Source organism: Zalophus californianus, chromosome 10 (genome assembly GCF_009762305.2).
Source record: "Zalophus californianus isolate mZalCal1 chromosome 10, mZalCal1.pri.v2, whole genome shotgun sequence".
In the NCBI taxonomy this organism is placed as follows: Eukaryota; Metazoa; Chordata; class Mammalia; order Carnivora; family Otariidae; genus Zalophus; species Zalophus californianus.
Window position 1 is genome coordinate 77,301,799 of NC_045604.1, and position 17,386 is coordinate 77,319,184.

Here is a 17,386-nt window from a genome sequence, read left to right on the forward strand (position 1 = left end):
CAAGGGTGGTTCAACATCTGCAAATCAATCAATGTGATAATATATTAATCAAAGAAAGAACAAGAACCATATGATCCTCTCAATAGATGCAGAAAAAGCATTTGACAAAGTACAGCATCCTTTCTTGATCAAAACTCTTCAGAGTATAGGGATAGAGGGTACATACCTCAATATCATAAAAGCCATCTATGAAAAACCCACAATGAATATCATTCTCAATGGGGAAAAACAGACCTTTCTCCCTAACATCAGGAACACGGCAGGGATGTCCACTCACCATCGCTATTCAACATAGTATTAGAAGTCCTAGCCACAGCAATCAGACAACAAAAAGAAATCAAAGGCATCCGAATCAGCAAAGAAGATGTCAAAGTCTTACTCTTTGCAGATGATATAATACTTTATGTGGAAAACCCAAAAGACTCCACCCCAAAACTGCTAGAACTCATACAGGAATTCAGTCAAGTGGCAGGATATAAATCAATGCACAGAAATCAGTGGCATTCCTATACACCAACAACAAGACAGAAGAGAGACAAATCAAGGAGTCGATCCCATTTACAATTGCACCCAAAACCATAAGATACCTAGGAATAAATCTAACCAAAGAGGCAAAGGATTTGTACTCAGAAAACTATAAAATACTCATGAAAGAAATTGAGGAAGACACAAAGGAATGGAAAAACGTTCCATGCTCATGGATTGGAAGAACAAACATTGTGAAGATGTCAATGCTACCCAGAGCAATCTACACATTCAATGCAATCCCCATCAAAATACCATCAACTTTTTTTCAAAGAAATGGAACAAATAACCCTAAAATTTGTATGCAATCAGAAAACACCCCGAATAGCCAGAGAAATGCTGAAAAAGCAAAGCAAAGCTGTTGGCATCACAATTCCAGACTTCAAGCTCTATTCCAAAGCTGTCATCATCAAGACAGTATGGTACTGGCACAAAAACAGACACATAGATCAGTGGAACAGAACAGAGAGCCCAGAAATGGACCCTCAACTCTATGGTCAACTCATCTTCGACAAAGCAGGAAAGAATGTCCAATGGAAAACAGTCTCTTCAACAAACGGTGTTGGGAAAATTGGACAGCCACATGCAGAAGAATGAAACTGGACCATTTCCTTACACCACACACAAAAATAGACTCCAAACGGTTGAAAGACCTAAGTGTGAGACAGGAGTCCATCAAAATCCTAAAGGAGAACACAGGCAGCAACCTCTTTGACCTCGGCCGCCGCAACTTCTTCCTAGAAACATCACCAAAGGCAAGTGAAGCAATGGCAAAAATGAACTATTCGGACTTCATCAAGATAAAAAGCTTTTGCAAAGCAAAAGAAACAGTCAACAAAACCACAAGACAACTGACTGAATGGGAGAAGATATTTGCAAATGACATATCAGATAAAGGGCTAGTATCCAAAATCTGTAAAGCACTTACTAAACTCAACACCCAAAGAACAAATGATCCAATCGAGAAATGGGCAGAAGACACGAACAGACGTTTTTCCAAGGAAGACATCCAAATGGCCAACAGACACATGAAGAAGGGCTCAACATCGCTCAGCATCAGGGAAATCCAAATCGAAACCTCAATGAGATACCACCTCACACCAGTCAGAATGGCCAAAATTAACAAGTCGGGAAACGACAGATGTTGGCAGGGATGGGGAGAAAGGGGAACCCTCCTACACTGTTGGTGGGAATGCAAGCTGGTGCAACCACTCTGGAAAACAGTACGGAGGTTCCTCAAAAAGTTGAAAATAGAGCTACCATACGATCCAGCAATTGCACTACTGGGTATTTACCCCAAAGATACAAATGTAGGGACCCGAACGGGTACGTGCACCCCAATGTTTATAGCAGCAATGTCCGCAATAGCCAAACTGTGGAAAGAGCCAAGATGTCCATCAACAGATGAATGGATAAAGAAGAGGTGGTAGATATACACAATGGAATATTATGCAGCCATCCAAGGGAATGAGATCTTGCCATTTGCAATGACGTGGATGGAACTGGAGGGTGTTATGCTGAGTGAAATAAGTCAATCAGAGAAAAACATGTATCATATGACCTCACTGATATGAGGAATTCTTAATCTCAGGAAAGAAACTGAGTGTTGCTGGAGTGGTGGGGGTGGGAGGGATGGGGTGGCTGGGTGATAGACATTGGGGAGGGTATGTGCTACGGTGAGCGCTGTGAATTGTGCAAGACTGTTGAATCACAGATATGTACCTCTGAAACAAATAATACATTATATGTTAAAAAAGAAAAAAAAAGCAGGAGGGGAAGAATGAAGGGGGGAATCGGAGGGGGAGACGAACCATGAGAGACGATGGACTCTGAGAAACAAACTGAGGGTTCTAGAGGGGAGGGGGGTGGGGGGATGGGTTAGCCTGGTGATGGGTATTAAAGAGGGCACGTTCTGCGTGGAGCACTGGGTGTTATACACAAACAGTGAATCATGGAACACTACATCAAGAACTAATGATGTAATGTATGGTGATTAACATAACATAATAATAAATAAATAAATAAAAGAGCCTTGAGAGAGGAGAGTGGATAAAACTCAGGGTAACGAACCGATTTCATGGATCCCAGATGAGTGACCTGTTAGCCACTGGCCTCTGTGTCCAATACTCGGCAATCAGAGTATAATGTGTCTAAGTGCTAAATTGTGTTATTCTAAGGAGTGGTTCTTAAATCTTACTGCACATTAGGATATTCCAGAGAGTATGTAAAAAATGCCCCATGGGGTGAAAGGGATCTATATTTTCAGTAGGCTCTCCAAGCGAGTCTCATCGACACAGATGTACCACAAGCACTTTATAAGGAAAGTAACTATTAAGGGCAATAGAGTGGGAACCTCTAATCATTTTTATAATCCACCACCTGGAGCTCAGAAGCTGCTCAGTTATTCTTTGTTGAATGAATGTCTAGAGGTAGGGTGAACGAATGAATGAACAACCAGGTTAATAAATCAGAGGGCTTTGTCAATGGCATCCCGTCTTGCTAACTTGGTTAGAAAGTTTGGGATTTATAGAGTAGCCTAGCTCAGCCCAAACTGTGAGTTCTGCCTTTGAAGTCTCAATTTGATTAAAACACATTTAGCAAGGAACAATAGCTTTCTGAAATGCCAGGGATTATGCAGCTTGGAGGAGCTCTGTGGGGAGCAAGCAATTCCGGCAACTGGGATGGGTCTTTGTGAACCTGGAGAGGCCGCTCTGTGAGCCTGTATCGGGGCCAAACATCTGACTCCTCTTAATTACATTCTGCCCTTGTTTCTTTCCTTCTCATCTCTGGCTTCTTGGTCCTGAGTTTTCCCCAAACTGCCAGGGCTGAATGTTCCCATGGTGCCAGGGCCTGGGGCATGGACAAGTCTCCTCCATGGAAAAATGGGTCACTTGCTCTCGCACCCTCAACCTCCGTCACCAAGTTATTCTGCCCAGTGTCACCTGCAGGAGACCGATGCTGTTCCTTCAGCGAAAGAGGAACAAACACTGAATCTGGATTCTGACCAATCTGCAATTTCATTCACTGCCTTGACCCTTTCCAGGTAGAGACGGAGAGATGTCTACGAGGGTTATAGCAAAGGAGAAGCAATACCACATCGTGGTTAAAAGCAAAGGCCCTGTTGCCCGTGTGCCTACGTCCCAATCTAATCGCAGATCTGCCCCTTAGGAGCTTGGACACATTACTTAACCTGCCTGTGACTCAGTTTCCTCATCTGCACACACGGGTTAGTGATAACTCATGCCATGTAACCATTGTGAGGACCGAATGAAATCAATACATCGAAAGACTGAGGTTATTCTGTGACCCATAGTTATCCCTCTGTAAGTGTTACCTCTTATTATGAATGCCTATGACAATAACAGTCGTCAGGGTGGCTGATCTATTTAGAGAAATGGAACTGGTCTCTCCCCCTCACACGGGGCTCTCAGATCCTGGACACATCCTCTCCCTCACCGCCCCCCCCCAACCCCCATCCTTATTTTGGCATTTATCTCTTTAAATGGGCTGAGGCTGCTGGTTGCAGTAGGGTGCTGCTGAGTCATCTGAGGACACGGGGACCTATGTCACGAAGAACTAATGGCAAAGAAGCCAGCAGGAGACGGATGAAGAGGCCTCCGAGGCAGGAGTGAGTCAACCGGTGGTCCGTGCCTCGCTCCAGCATGGAGCCAGCTGAGATGGGGCAGCCGCCGACTCTCAGACTTTTCCAGTTTCTGCTGCACTGGGGCGACTGGCTCCGTGGAACCGATGCAGTGTGCTCTCTTGATCTCTAGATGCCTGGGCTGAGTCCTGCCTGCCTGGTCACCCACACCCGCCTCCCTCTGCGTCTGCTCTCCTCGCCTCCTCTCTGTCTCCCTCCTCCTCCCGCCCCCTCCTCTCCTCCCTTCCCACCTTCCCCTTCCCTTAGGAGAACTGCACAACCTAGACTTTCAAGACTTCTCTGCCCTTCTTGTCTCCCCCCAGACAGCCTAAGACCAGAAGCCCTCACACTTTCTCTATGAAGGGCCAGACTGCGACTTTTCGGGGGCTGTCGTGGCAACTCAAGACTCCGCCCATGCAGGAGGAGAGCGGCCACGGGCGGTTCCTGAGGGGACAGAGGTGGCTGTGTTCCAATAAAGCTTTATTTTCAAAACCAGGCTGTGGTTTGAGTCCACGCTGGGGCCGTACTTTGCCAAACCCGGAGGAAAACACTGGTTTTCCTGTTTCCCTGCATGACGCAGAGACCACAAACTTGGCGACAATTTACGATCCATTTCAATGCTAAAAGCCAGGAACTGTATAATCTTGCCGGTTATATCCCTCCCAGAAAACCGTGTCACAAAGAAAATGCAAAACCGATATCTGACCACAAGAGCACGCAGAGTAAACAATGGAAGAATGTGCCTCCTTGTTTGCCCATTCATCAGTGAGTTCCCTGTGAACACCTACTGTGCGCCAAGCTCAGGAGGGAGTCCTAAGGGAGACAAAAGTGCAACAAGAATGGGCCTGATTGTGTCTGCCCTCCAGGGACGCAGTGCCCCTCGTTGGGCCAGGGACAAGGGGAGGCCTGCAGGCCTCTAGCACATGCTCAACACTGGGCTAGTCTCTTTCTGTTCGTTTGCACATTTACTCCCCAAACAACTCCAATGTAGAGACAAGAAAACTAGAATTCAGAGAAATTAATTTGCCCGAGATCACGCCGCTAGGAGGCTGTAGAACCTTCCATCATTCCCCATCACTGGTCTTGCTTTGCTAAAGGCCACAAGAACACTAAGCACGGAGCTAAAAGGGTTCAGTTTATAAATATATCTAGTATAGAGCTGCGGGCTTTAAAGAAATCTTAAAGGGCGACACGTAGACTGAAGGATAGGCCAGATACCAAATCAGGAAATGGGTTTAGGAGATAGAAGAAGGGATTTCTTTTTTTTTTTTTTTCCCCCCGAGAGAGAATCTTAAGCAGACTCCATGTCCAGCACAGAACCTGATGCGGGGCTCGATCTCATGACCCTGAGATCATGACCTGAGTTGAAACCAAGAGTCAGACTCTTAACCAACTGAGCCACCCAGGTGCCCAGGATTTTCATTTTTAAAGGGAGTTGCATGGAAGATTCTATGCTTATCTGAGAAAACTTCAAATGGTGGAACTGCAGACACAGTAGAAAGTTGAATGAGGAAAACATTTAGGAGCTCCCCCGCCGCCCCAGTGATCTCCTCAACCAACACCGCCATCCATTCCTAAGCCAGCCTAAGACAACAGGCTGTGAAGGCCACTGAGGAAAGAGCCCGTCCTCGGAGTGGAGGTACGAGTGGTCATCACCACCCAAGCTGCGGGGGTGTCCAGCTCTCCCCAAGACTCAGACATTAGCCCAAAGATATTAAGCTGAGAAGCTGGACTAAGGCAGTGAGGAGGATATTAGCAACCCATCCAGTGGCTCAGAGCAATTTATGAGAATCCTAATTAGATACACAAAGAGCTTCTGTAATCACACACTCTCTGGCCGGCAGCATGGGGTCCCTCACCACCCCAAGCCATCCTACATGCTCCAGTGAGAGAGGAGCCAGCAAACAAAGCAGACAGGAACTGTTAACCCTGACCCACTTGGAAGCAGGGAGTGGGCTTCTCCATGGACTCCCCTCCAGCACGCCCCACTCCAAGATCGGTGAGCATTAGCATTGTTATCCTGGAATGGTGCTTTCCAAAGCTCTCGAGTTTACGCAGCAAGTTGCCTTATTAATACAAGAGCAGAGTGTGCGGTCCCTTCCAATTTGTTATCAATCTGGATGAGTCTTTAAAACGATTGCATGCAAAGTTGCAGTACAAAGGGGCCCCAATGTACCTATCCATCTGAAATGATATATATGGTATCTTTCAAAGCTTTCACATATATCTATCATATATGCCCAAATGGGATATAACTGGGGTCACTAACTAGCTTTAAACTGGGTGAGTCCCAGCAAGATGGGTTGAGTTAGTCACCCTATTCATACAATAGTAACACAAGAGATACAGGTCTCAAATCTCTCAAACATTTCACATGATATCCATCATAGACATGTAAATATGATATAATTGCCGTGCAGTATAGCATACCAAGTTATAAAGATACATGATAAATACATATATTTGATTTGATTTGTTCAGTGAATTCAGATGAGCTACCAGGGACAAGTACTGTATTTCTGGGTTTAAAAAAATAAACCAACAACCATGAAAACTGAGCAAAGTACAAAGAGGACGATTAAATGCTTCTCAATGCTTGAGCCTATTATTTATAGCTAAGGTGATCTGGCCACTAGCAACCAAGATTTTCCCCTGGAGCACGGTTTAATGGAAAGACGATCAGAACCAAAGTTACATGAACTATAAAAATCCATATAGGGTGTTGTCCATAGACTGGCAGCATCAGCATCACCTGGAGCTTGTTAGAAATGCAGAATCTCAGGCTCCCCATCCCAGACCGACTGAAACACTGCCGGTTGACAAGATCCCCCGGTGATTCCTGTTTACAACGAAGTTTAAAAGTTCTACTGTAGCTCACTAAACCCAATGGAGCCTCATTTTCCTGCTCTGCAACATGGAAATACTAAGATGTACCCCAGAATACTGTACGAAGTGTTGCTAAGAATATTTGTGAGTTACTTGGCACCACGCTGGGCCATTCAGTATGGGCTCAAAAATAATGGTTTCCTTCCTTACCCTCAGCATCACTTGCTGCTGAATAATAATATTATACAACCTTGTTCTCAATATCTTTTTGCTGGCCTCTGTACGCCCAAAGGGCTTTAGCCTCTATGATCTTCCTTCTGTCTCTTCAAATCCTAGGATCACATTTAAAAAAACTACAAAATCTATGAGATTGATAGGACCTAACAGATCTCCCATTTAACCTCTCCTTTGAAGCCAGAAATGCCATTTTTAAAGTCCCAGACTGACTCATTCTTTATGTTCTTCATCAGTGTCACCTCTTAGGTGCCAGGGAGATACCAGGTACTCAATAGATACTTGCTGGTTGCTGGATGAATTAATGAATGACACTATGAACTCTGGTCCATTCTGTTCTTCATTGAACTCTTACTAGACTCGTTTTTCTTATGACTTATTCTGCCTTTTCATCTTTCCATTAAAAAACCCTTTTCCTTGACTCTTCTCTCACCTATCCAAGATACCTAAGAATATATTCATATGTATATATGAATTCATATATATGAATTATTATAAATATGTTCATATTTTGAGATGAGATATTTTAAGTTTATAACATTGCCAACCAACAGGACTGTAAAGTTCCTTGAAGGAGAGAAGAAAAAGACCATGACATCCCCCTCTTGGAACATCAGTGCCTAGGACAGTATGTTTCTCAGTAAAGGTTGGATATTGATGATCAATGCTGAAAAGTACCCATGAATGTTGTTACTGAAGTACTGTGAACCGAAGATCCCCAAGGTGCACTACACTATCTCAGAAAGGACACAAAGGTTAGACAGGAAAAGGAAGGTAAGGTCTTACTGGGATCCTGTGTACCCCTTAAGGAAAATCACCAATCCTTTTCCTAGGGAAATGCCTGGCAGGCTTCATGTAAGAGGTTCCCTCAATAGCCAAACACTCCACTCAAAGGTTATATTTACACAGCTCATTAGGAAAATTTTTTATACTTTTGACACTCATTAGATTCGTAATCGTCCACCGAAGCTACTCTGTAACAAGAGATAAACACTCCATTCTAGAGGATGAATAATAATTAGGTACTGCTTAGCACTGTGCTCTTTACAGGTCTAATTTTAGAGCATAATTAATCCCGCTGAAGCTGCAGAAGATAAGTGAAATATTTATGCAGCTGTGTTAATTCATGTATTTACTCCTAGAGAGACATTCAGAATTGGACATGGCTTTCCGGGAAGATTATCTTAAGACACCCCCGGAGCAACGTCATTTTCTCTCCCATGTCTTTGCTTCCAGAAGACACGTTTCCCAATCCCAACAGTCTGACCAGGAAAGCAATGAGTGAGGACTGAAAATATGTGTAAGACTCTAGATGCCCTGCTAGTACAAGGAACATACTTCTGGCCTCTCTGGGGCCTTTACTTTGTATTCTTTTTATCTGTCAGAAAGAGGACATTTTCTGTGCAGCACCATAAAGGTGGTTTCCATGATACTGTTATCACCAATACAACACTAAATAGGCTGTATTGAATACTGGAGTTGTGGATGGACAACAATGAGGAGGAGGTTTAGGTGGAGAATGGTGATGAGGATGGTGGTGATGATGATCGTGCTGGTGATAAAATGATGTTGGTGTTGGTGTCGGTGATAGTGGTGATGATAGCAGTGATGATGGTGATGATTATGAGGGTGATAATGGTGGTGATGCTGATGATGGTGGTGGTGATAATTGTAGTGGTGATGATGATGGTGATGATAATGGTGGTAGTGATGGTGGTAATGCTGATGATGGTGGTAGTGATGGTGGTGGTGCTGGTGATGATGATGATGGTGGTGGTGATGATGTGATGATGGTGATGATGGTGATGATGATGGTGGTGGTAATGGTGGTGATGATGGTGATGATGATATGATGAAGATGATGATGGTAATGGTGGTGGTGATGGTGCTGGTGATGATATAATGATAATGATGGTCATGGTCATGGTAAGGATGATGGAGATGATGGTAATAGCTAGCATTTATTGAACCATTTCTATTTTCAGGTGCTTTAGCTAAGCTCTTTACACGTATCCTCTCATTTCATCCTGGCATCAACCTCATCAGGTAAATATTTCTGCATGCATTCATTCACAGATGAGTAAACAGAGGCTAAGAAAGATGACCCCCTTCATAGAAGTATCTGTCAGTGGGACAATAGATTCAGTTCAGATATGCACTAAATTACTCCTTCCTAAAGGATCTATAAATCTCAAGCATCTAATTAGCCAACTTCGATAGACAACCTAGCAAATTGAATGAAGCAGTTTTACATAACTGACCCACTTCCAGAGTGAGGCCCCTGCAGTAGAAACTCTGCCACTTACTAGCTAGCCCTCTGTGCTTCCGTTTCCTCCTCTGTAAAGTGTGTAGAAGCGACACTGAATTTCCTAAAGTTATTATGAATATTAAAGAACCCAGGTAATGTCACCAGTGTGGTAACTGGCATATACTACTCCCTAAATATGTTGCTGTTCCAGAACAGATCCTGTTAGAGTAACAGCAAGGACTAACAGTAAGAGTAGAGTTCCAACTCACTTATTTGACAGCTACCCATCATATTTAAAAGTGTCCTGTCAAATGAAATACACCTCGACACCCCCCGTTCATCCATGCATGTGTTTGTTCACTCAGTCCTTCACGGGCCAGTTATCAGGTCAGGACAAGTTCAGGATTTTGTGGTATTTACTGATGGAAACAAGACTCATTTGTCGAATAGTTCACCCTGTGTAGGGGGACTTGGGCGACCAGGATGGCAGGTGGAGGAAATGGTCCCAATTCTTCACCCCTGGGTCCATACCCCTTGTCCTGTAACCCCAAACTCCCCTACCCGATAAAAGGCAGAGTGTACCTCTGATCTCTTTACTTTGGGCTTGGCCATCAGACTTGCTCCAGACAGAAAGGTGTTCGTGGCGTGACCACGGCGAAGCAGAGACTTGAAATGCACATGTACAATTGGGTATCTCCTCTGTGCCCGTGACACAGCCAAGAAAAGAGCTTCTCCCAGGCAGCTCCTGCCCTTTTGGCCGGAGCCCCAGAATAAACGAATGCAGAGCAGACAGCACATTTGATCCATGGGTGCACCGCAGGGCCCAGAACCACCAAGGCCACTGCAGCCTGAGACAGAGCTCCTCCACTCAACCTGCACTCCCACGGGCAAAATAAAGGCCTAGTGGTGTACGCCTCTCAGATTTCACAGCCAGAGCTGACCGACAGCCACAGGTCACTATTACACAACAGAGAACATGGCTCATGATCAGAAGAAGGTACAAATGCCCTACAGGGAATTCAGAGGATCAGATGTTCTTATTTGGGAGTTAAATATAAAACACATTTAGATGTTCTGATGGCACTTTGAGAATCCAGGGCTTAGTTCCGGGAGCAGAGAGAGAAGGAGAAGATGCAAGGAAATATGCACCTTGTTCAAAATCATACCACACTGTGCACGAATGTCTGTGCATTTCAGTGTTGTATTTAACCACACTGGTTGCCAGATTCTCCTCTCCCAGCTCCAGGGAGGTACGGAATATTCTGCAACCATCTCTGAACACGGCCTCCAGCTGTCCTTGGATGCAGCTGCTGCCCTGGGCCCCAGCTTACTCAGGTTCTCAGGGTTAACTGCCATTTGAGCCAGGACAGGATCCTAAAAAACTCCAGCCAGTGAGATCACCAACTAGGAAGTAGAGGGTAGACTGAAGGCAATGACGCTGGAGACACAGCCCAATCACCTACAGAGGTCCATAAGCGCCACAGTCCCAAGAGACTGTAAGACCCATGGGGCTGGAAACTGTCTTTTGGCAGGAGAAGCAGGTAGACTGCAGTGGAAACCCATGGGATTTCTGCTCATATCCCTTTTCTAGAGATTGCCTCTCCCTCACTCCTCCATAGGATAAAATCAGGAGCCTCTGTGTTGGTACAATGTAACCCCACCCCTTAGGCACTCCTGATGGGTCCGGGAAAGAGTCTTTGGTTCGAAATGCATCAGGAATCCTTCCTTTGGAATATGAAATTTAGAATTGAGAGAACAGAGTTTAGGACTGGAGCCTAGTCATGTAACGTCATGGTTTCTTTACCCCAGGGCTACTAACATTTGGGGTCAGGTAATTCCATGTTTTGAGATGAGGGGGCCATCTTGGGCATTGTAAGATGTCTGCCAGCATCCTTGACCTCTCCCCACTAGATGCCAGTAGCAAATGGCCTCCCAACCATGACAATCAAAGATGTCTCCAGACATAGCCAAGTGCCCCAGGGAGCAAAACTGCCCTGATTGAGAACTGCTACTTTAGGACAGGACCTATGAAGTCCTGCTATCAAGGCCCAAGGATTGCTCCGGTTCCTGCTTTTTTTTTCCTGAACCTATTTGCTCAACTCCTTCCTCAATTCACTGAGATAGACATTTCTGCATCCTTAAAATAAGTTTCTTTGGAAAATTTTGTTGTCTAAAATTGGTTTCCGTTATAGGCAACCTAGAAAACCATGGTATCGTGTGAGAGGCACCCAATAAATAGTGAGCAAATGCATCAAACAAAGATCCATTGGAAAGCCAATCAGCAAAGAGAGTGCAAGGGTGTCAAGTCCCCTGAAAGATAGGGGGTCACCCAAGGTCTTACCATCACCCACAAACTGGAGCAGGGCCAGGTCAATCTGCCTCTTCCAAGGGGAGCCCTTCTGGAGGGCAATTCCGTAACCAGTTGTGGCAAAGATGTACCCACTCCCGATGGTCACCAGCTTGCAGCCTTCATCCCTCCCAGCCTTGTAATTCAAGACTGCCGCATCATAGATGAAAGCATCCAGTTTCCTGCAATGACAAAAAACCACGGAGTCATGGGGATGGTGGGGTACCATTTTGGGGACCAGCTCCTGAGACCTGATCCAGCACCGCATGCTTTCTTTCACTCTGTACAGGGTGACTCATTGCAGCCCCATCCCCTCATCATAAAAGGATCTATTTTTAATGAGGAGATAAAAGCCAGAACCTTTTCTCTCCAAGTTACATACAAGAGGCAGCTAAATAAAGACATGAAGAATCCTTATGCCCAAGTGAGTAAACAGTTGAGTTTGCTGGTTTGCTAAGTGTTTGCCCTTAGCACTCCCAACAGTGGGGAGCAGTGGCCTATTTAGAAAGGTTTGCATCAGACCAAAATAAACCATTAAGGTACAGGAGGATTTGGTGTAGGGTGCAAGAAGGGAGGGTGAGTGCATAGGAATGATGTCTTCCTCCCAAGGGAAACATGTTTACTATCGATTTATATTATAAAAATTATTATATAATAATTTTTAGAAACCCAAATATAGAAAATATCAAAACTACAATTAAAACTTAAATTGTCTCATAATTCAGAGGCAACCTCTGTTAACACATTGGTGAACAGCTTTCCAAATTTCTTATGTATGCACACGTGCATGCGTGTACACACACACACACACCCCTTTTAAATAAAGCAGGGATTGGCAAACTTTTTCTGTAAAGTCAAGATAGTAAATAGTTTAAGCTGTGGGCCATACGGTCTGTATCACAACAACTCCACACTGCTGCTGCTATAGCATGTTCTGGGCTGACCTGTGACCCTCCCCAAATTCGTATGGTGAAGCCATAACCCCCAGCACCTCAGAATATGATTTTATTTGGAGATAGGGTCATTGCAGATGTGATTAGATAACATGAGCTCACACAGGGGAAGGGGAGGCCTCCAATCCAATATGACTGATGTTCTCAAAAAAAGGGGAGATTGGACCACAGACACACATGGAGAATACCACCACCGTGAAGGCTGGAGTTAACATGGCCACAAGCCAAGCAACTACCAGAAGCTGGGACAGGGGACCGGAACAGGGGCTACCCTCATGCCTTCAGAGCAGGCATAGCCCTGCTGCCGCCTTAATCTCAGACTTCCAGCCTCCAGAACCATGAGACGGGAAATTCCCGTTGTTTAAGCCTCTCTGTTAGACCTAGGAAGGCTAATACACAGCACAAGGGCAGCCCTAAATAATACATAAATGAATGAATTCAGCTCTGTTCCCATAAAAGGTTATTTACAAACACAGATTGGCCCGTGGGCCACACTGTGTCCTGGTTTCAACCTCCAAAGCAGCCTTTGCTTGTTGCAAACCACACAGAGTGAATGTATTTCAATGTCCATAAACATAGCATTTTCCCGTTAATGGGTTTTTTCATTAATGTATAACGCATATGCAATAAAGTGCAAGATAAATTTTTACACGTGTACATCCTGGAAATCACCATGCAGATTAAGGCATTGAACGTTATTATCTCAGTCCTGCATGACCCTTCGCAGTCTGCATCCCCAAAAGGCAAGCGTTGAATCATCCCTCAATAGCATGGCTGTGACTCAGTCATTACCCAGGTCACTATTAGTGGGCGTGAGTATTGTTTCCAATTTTTAGAGTTACTTCACAAGGCTGAAGCATGGGGATGGATGGCTCAAAACTAGGTAGGGATGGGGTGGCGATGACCTAAAGTAGGTAGGAAAGCTAAAACGGAGATTACTCAATGTCCTGGTACTTTCTCAACTTCACTGCCTTGCTTTCCTTAACAAGAACACATAAAACAGTGAGGCAAAGAAAAATAAAAGTGGCAGGGAGAGGAGGTAAATTGCTGCATCCTTTCAGAGACAGCTGCTGAAGGTCTCCCGATGGGAACAAAACCGTTTGGAATGTTTACGGCTGCATGCTTCGTTTTAATTTTTTGTCTCTGTGATGGTTAGAGGTGGGGCAAGACTACAAGGCTCATCTCACCAACACAAAGACTCTAAAGCCTCTCTCCCAAGGCTGTAGGATTGGAGGCTTGGTGTTACACTTGGCGAGTATTAAAAGGAGATCAGATCACCCAAGTGGAAGGGAAAGGAAACTAAGCCTTGTTAATGGTGATGGTAAACCAGAGCTGATGAACCGAGAGGAAAGAGACTTCTGGAAAGCCAGCAACACTGAGAGCTGTGGAAATATGGAATGGGGAGTTGAAAGCAATTTGTGCATGATGGCGGGGCCTTTGTGACAGGAGCAGTTGGGAGAGCAGGTAGAGGGGATCTGGTTTGTACTCTAGATTTGGATGATGGTGAGACCTTGGGAAAGTCACTTCCTTCTTTTGGATTGCAGGTTCCTCATCTGCGAGATGAGGTGGTCACCACGGGCCTGCTGAGATACTCATCCAGCTGCGGCATTCTGATTCCACAAGCCAACAGTCACCTTCTATGACTATCAACAGGGCAATTGAGACTCTGGATGATATGGGTCTCCTGAAGACTTCAGGCCATGGATGGTATTTGTCCTCTCGATGAAGCTTGGTTGCTTGCAACGTCAATACCTCAGCGTATCAAAGTTGCCATGGAGTTGCTGGGAACCTGGGTTTTACTGAGACCTTCCCACTCTCTTCTCTTAATTCCTCAAAAAACAAACGAATACACACATACATGTGCATAGAGGCATTCAAATGTGAAGGCCATCTGTTTGTATTCATGTGGTAAAACCTTTCCCTCTCCTGTTAACCCACCACACACTGATGCAAGTCTGGGATGGAATTCTAAAACTGCACCTGGAAATGACATGAGAATTGCCTAACAGCAGCTTAAATCAGTATTTATGGACAGGCACAGATTTCTGCAAATCATTACCATATTTCATGACAAAATATTCTTTAGCTGAGAAACAGCCAGATGAACAGAAAGAAAACAGGAAGTTTTCGCAGGGAACCAAGTTTGCAAAAGTAAGAGGGAAGACAATCACAAAAGACATGAGTGAAACAATTACACACTGGTGTGTGCCTGGGGTGGGCTGGGGGCCATGAAGGGCCACAAGTGAGCCTGCCCTCCATGGGCTGTCTCTGGTCCTGGGCCACATCAGAACCAAAATGAGGACAGCACATGAAGGAAACTACAGGGCCATGTGATGTTGGTTTCTCTCCCTCATCAATGATTCTAGAGAGCTGGGGTCTAAATGCATGTTTAAAAACATCCCAGGGCTTGCACAGCCCCCTCTGATAGACATGGCTTTGTTTGCACAGTGCTTTACCAAAGACGGTCCAGTAGGGAGATATACAATTATTATTAGTATTTTCCTATGTTGTCCATGAGCAGAGGAGGCTCCGCAAAGCAGCCTGAAGCTCATCAGTATTATTTCCAAATTCTGTACTGCAAACTCTCTAGGACAGCGCTGTCCAGTAGAGCTTTCTGAAAGAAATGCTCTATATCTATGCTGTCTAATATGGCTATCATGCACTGGAAATGTGGTTGGTGCAAATGGGGGAACTGAGGTTTTAATTTTATTTCATTGCATTAATTTAGATTTTGACATAAATGGTCACACAAGGCTGGTGGCTCCTTAAGTGGACAACAGTGCTCTGGGTGGGCAGGGGAAGGCTTGGGGAGCAGGGCTCTGGGTTTCCTCCTCGCTCTGACTCCAAAAGGTCTACTTGCTCTCTTTCCAACTGGAAGAAAAATGTTGCCATCGTTAAAAAGAAAAAACCAAGACTGGCTGATGTCCTCAAGAGAGTTCTCTGTGGTCAAAGACTTGGAGCAAGGGGCCTGTGTTTCTGAGCCCCAGTCTTCTCTCTGCAAAGCGGGGCAGACCATCTCTGCCCTCAGAGGGCTTTGGGAATAAAGAGAATTTATATAAGTGAGACGTGTGCACCATGCCTGCCATGAAACAAATGCTCAAAACACATGGGTACAGTCAATAGAGTTCAGATTTTATGGCAACACTAATGGCATTGGCCACATTCTACACATTCTCTGTGACCAATCCAGTCCTGGATACTTTACACGCATTATCCCATCCCACTGATGACTCCTAACAGCGCAAGGATGGATGTGCCCCTGCCATCCAACCCCATTGCCAGATGAGGAAGCTGAGTCACTAAGAGGTCAGGGGATGCAACGCCACCCCCAGCTTCTAGGGGTCACAGCAGCATCTGGACTTCCACCGTCTGATGCCAAAGGCCACAGACAACCGCTGTGACCATGACGTCCATGAAGCTTGTTGGGGTAAACAAAGGCACTTCTGTCTATTGCTTATGAAGTTCAGACTGGGGCATTACAACTCTAAGTCAAGCCCAGCGTAATGGAAGAAGCAGCCAGGATGAGAGCAGAGCAACTGGGTTTAAAGAGCTTTGATGGGTTATTCAGCTTCATTTGTCTCTTTCCCAACAGGTGCCCGGCCCCATGAGGTCCAGAGTCACCCCTGCAGAGACCTCTTGCCCCAAGCACATCCTATGCCTGCCTTCAGGAGCCATTTAGGTATATAGAGAGCCATAGCTTCTTGTTGAAGGTAGAGGGTTAGGAAGAGAAAAGCCATCCGAAACTAAAGCCCAGTGTAGACCACAAGCATCTGGGGGCCCGGAACTGAGATCGCGGGAGACAGGGATGGATCAGGCTGCAGCGCAGTAATTGGCAGCACACCCCCCACCCTGGCCCCCTTGGTTTGGAGCAACACAGATGGAAGGCTGGCCCTGCAGGAGAGGGAGCCTTGGAGCTCACAGCAGTCGGCTGGAAGCTCGGGAGCTCCCAGGTAAGGAAGCTGGTTCTGCTTCTCGGCTCCGTGTTTCCTGCTCCTGGCTTTTCAAGAGGAAACCGTCTTTGTCCCCACCTTCCCAGCTCCTGCCCATGGCCCATGGCTGTCACTGGCTGAAAGCTTCTACCCGGGGTCAGGGGGTGCTCCAAGGAGGGGATGTGAGAACAGTGATGGGGACAAAGCACCTCCCCGGCCCCCTTCTCTGCCTCCACTCCCCATAAAAGGGGGATCTCCTCTTCAAACATTTGTGACAAATGAAAGGACCCCTCGGCTCCCCAGCCTCAGGGGTGGGACAGAACCAGAGCCTGGAAGGGAGCCGTGCCCTGCCGTGCTGGCAACAAGACAAACCCACACCCCCCGCCGCCGGGCGCCGTGGGGGTGACGTGGGTGCCGTCACTCTCCCTGTCACCTGTCACGGGCAGTCCTCAAGGAAAGTGAATGATTAAAAATGACAGTAATTTGGCACGAAAGGGGGAAATAAGATCTCTGTGAAGAAGCCAAGCAAGGAGGAATCGGCACAGGTGCCCCGTGCGACTTTAACCCCGCAGTTTCCTGCCAGAGTTTTTGACAGCTCTCAAGAACTACTCCAGCTTTCTCGAGTGTCAGTCTGACCCTGTCACTTCGGTCGGTCTCTCGTGTACCTGTGTGATGGCCTGCAAG

At 45.8% G+C, this 17,386-nt stretch overlaps 1 protein-coding gene across 2 annotated transcripts in view; it reads right to left on the reverse strand.

Moving 5' to 3' along the window:
* The window catches only part of GRIN2A (glutamate ionotropic receptor NMDA type subunit 2A), a 375,591-nt gene that overhangs the window by 35,576 nt on the left and 322,629 nt on the right, over positions 1 to 17,386 (reverse strand). For both annotated transcript variants that reach the window (XR_003523244.2, XM_027612864.2), the window contains exon 12: positions 11,815 to 12,002. Coding sequence is in view for 1 of the 2 variants with exons in the window: in XM_027612864.2 (XP_027468665.1) it covers positions 11,815 to 12,002 (188 nt within the window). In the remaining variant the exon portion in view is untranslated. The remainder of the gene's footprint in view (positions 1 to 11,814; positions 12,003 to 17,386) is intronic.